The sequence below is a fragment of the Crocuta crocuta genome, unplaced genomic scaffold (assembly GCF_008692635.1).
Source record: "Crocuta crocuta isolate KB4526 unplaced genomic scaffold, BGI_CrCroc_1.0 scaffold168, whole genome shotgun sequence".
NCBI classification, from domain to species: Eukaryota; Metazoa; Chordata; class Mammalia; order Carnivora; family Hyaenidae; genus Crocuta; species Crocuta crocuta.
In genome coordinates this window covers 2,905,286-2,907,447 of record NW_027532591.1, presented here as the reverse complement: position 1 = coordinate 2,907,447, position 2,162 = coordinate 2,905,286, and the positions used below count along the sequence as shown (strand labels likewise).

At 61.7% G+C, this 2,162-nt stretch overlaps 1 protein-coding gene across 1 annotated transcript in view; it reads left to right on the top strand.

Annotated features, from left to right (window-relative positions):
• Positions 1 to 2,162, top strand: part of DMRTA2 (DMRT like family A2) — a 3,196-nt gene that overhangs the window by 151 nt on the left and 883 nt on the right. The window contains 3 exon segments of the mRNA XM_077779741.1: positions 1 to 178; positions 181 to 333; positions 1,654 to 2,161. The exon segment at positions 1 to 178 is cut by the window's left edge and continues 88 nt beyond it. Coding sequence (XP_077635867.1) covers positions 1 to 178; positions 181 to 333; positions 1,654 to 2,161 — 839 coding nt within the window.

The following is a 2,162-nucleotide window of genomic DNA, read 5'->3' as shown; positions in this document are numbered from 1 at the left end:
CGGACCCCCAAGTGCGCGCGCTGCCGCAACCACGGCGTGGTGTCGGCGCTCAAGGGCCACAAGCGCTACTGCCGCTGGAAGGACTGCCTGTGCGCCAAGTGCACGCTCATCGCGGAGCGCCAGCGCGTCATGGCGGCGCAAGTGGCGCTGCGCAGGCAACAGGCGCAGGAGGAGAACGAGNCGAGGGCCTAGCGCTCGCTGCCGCCAACGGCATTATCCCGCCGCGACCTGCCTACGAGGTCTTCGGCTCGGTGTGCGCCGCCGACGGCGGGGGGCCGGGAGCGGGAGCGCCCGCGGGGACCGGAGGCGGTGCAGCTGGCGCGGGGAGCTCAGGTGAGCGCGCGCGGCCGGACGCGGCGGAAGGGAAACAGGGACGGGGCCCAAGGGGCAAGGCCCGGGGACTTGTCTCCGTACAGAAAGAGTGGAATCCCCTTTTCGAAATGCCCGACTGCTAAAGTTCGCCGCGCACCCAGGCCCGGATTTGGGGCACAAATATGAACTCTCCTTTCTCCCTTTTCTGAAGAATTTGCCCTTTACTCCTTTTTTTTTTCACCTCGGGCCCACATGTAGACCCTACAATCTTATCTCCTCTACCCAAACGCAGCCAGGTCCCAGCTTCCCTGCTCACTTCGCGGTCTTCTCCCCAGCGCGGAAATCCGCGCGTCTCCTGTTAAGCTTGGTTCTGCTTTTCACACGCCTTGGTTCCTCTGCTCCTTCCCAACTCCAGAAGCCCGGCCCTCTCCCAGTCTTCCTCCTCCGCCCCGCGCCGCTTTCTCTAGGCTTTAAAGACACCCCCTTCCTTTCCCCTCTGTGATTCCTTTTCTCAAGTTCCTAATGCTCCCCGGACAACCGCATGCTGCGCCTGCTCCTTTCTAGCCTCTTTCCCCTCTTGTCCCCGTTTCCTCAGAGTAGGCGCTCACTCGCTTCCCTGGATCCCCGCTCCTCTTGCCCCCCTACTCCCAGTCTGGCCCCAGCCTCTTCTTCAAGAACAGCTCACCTTCTTCTAGGGAGGGAAGAAATTCAGGCTTGCCCCGTTGGGGGCCGCCTGAGACCCCAGCTTGGCAGCGAAGAGCTTTTTAGGTTTTAATTTTGGAAAGGGTGGATTGGAAATAGGGGCTCTATTTTTGCCTGTAGAAAGGCGTGAGATCTCTTAGACACTCAAGGTGCCTTCCATTGTAAGCTATGTTGCCCAGGGCCGGAGGGCACCCAGGGCAGAGTTTGCTCTTGCAACGATGGCTGTGGAGTGGAGTCTCTCTATACAGTACATGATACAGGTGGAAGTTGCGTTGTCTCCTGGGCTAGGCCACTTCTCCAGGTCAAGGCATAGTTAGGAAGGAGGATAACGCGTGGAGGTGCTGGGGCACAGATGTGGAAGAGGGGAACCGGACACTGAATTTACAGGGCCCAAGTGGTTGAGGTGCTAGGTACATACAAAAAGAGTGCGCCCTAGGTGTAGGGGAAGTGAGACAGGACTGTAGGGGCTCAGAGAATAAGGGATATTGGAGAAAAAAAGAAAGAGGCCCTGGAGCCCAGTGAATGAAGGTCGTAGGGTACACAGAGAGAGGAAACTGGGTCCAAAGGTATAATGTACTGAGGGGCGGTCGCCTCCCCACTCCCAATCACTGTTCACATTACCCTTTTCTCCCTTCCTAGAGGCCAAGTTACAGAAGTTTGACTTGTTCCCCAAGACGCTGCTTCAGACCGGCCGCCCGGGCAGCCCGCAGCCGCCACCAGGGAAGCCCTTATCACCCGACGGCGCAGACTCGGGTCCCGGGACGTCTTCTCCGGAGGTACGGCCGGGCTCGGGCTCGGAGAACGGCGACGGGGAGTCCTTTTCCGGGTCGCCCTTGGCCCGGGCGTCTAAGGAGGCAGGTGGGAGCTGCCCGGGCAGCGCAGGCCCGGGAGGCGGTGGCGAGGAGGACAGCCCGGGCTCCGCCAGCCCTTTGGGCTCCGAATCTGGTTCCGAGGCCGACAAAGAAGAGGCAGAGGCCGCCCCCGCTCCAGTGCTGGGCGGGGGCCCGGGTCCACGGCAGCGGACGCCGCTGGACATCTTGACGCGCGTCTTCCCGGGCCACCGGCGAGGCGTCCTGGAGCTGGTGTTGCAGGGTTGCGGCGGCGACGTGGTGCAGGCCATCGAGCAGGTGCTGAACCACCACCGCGGG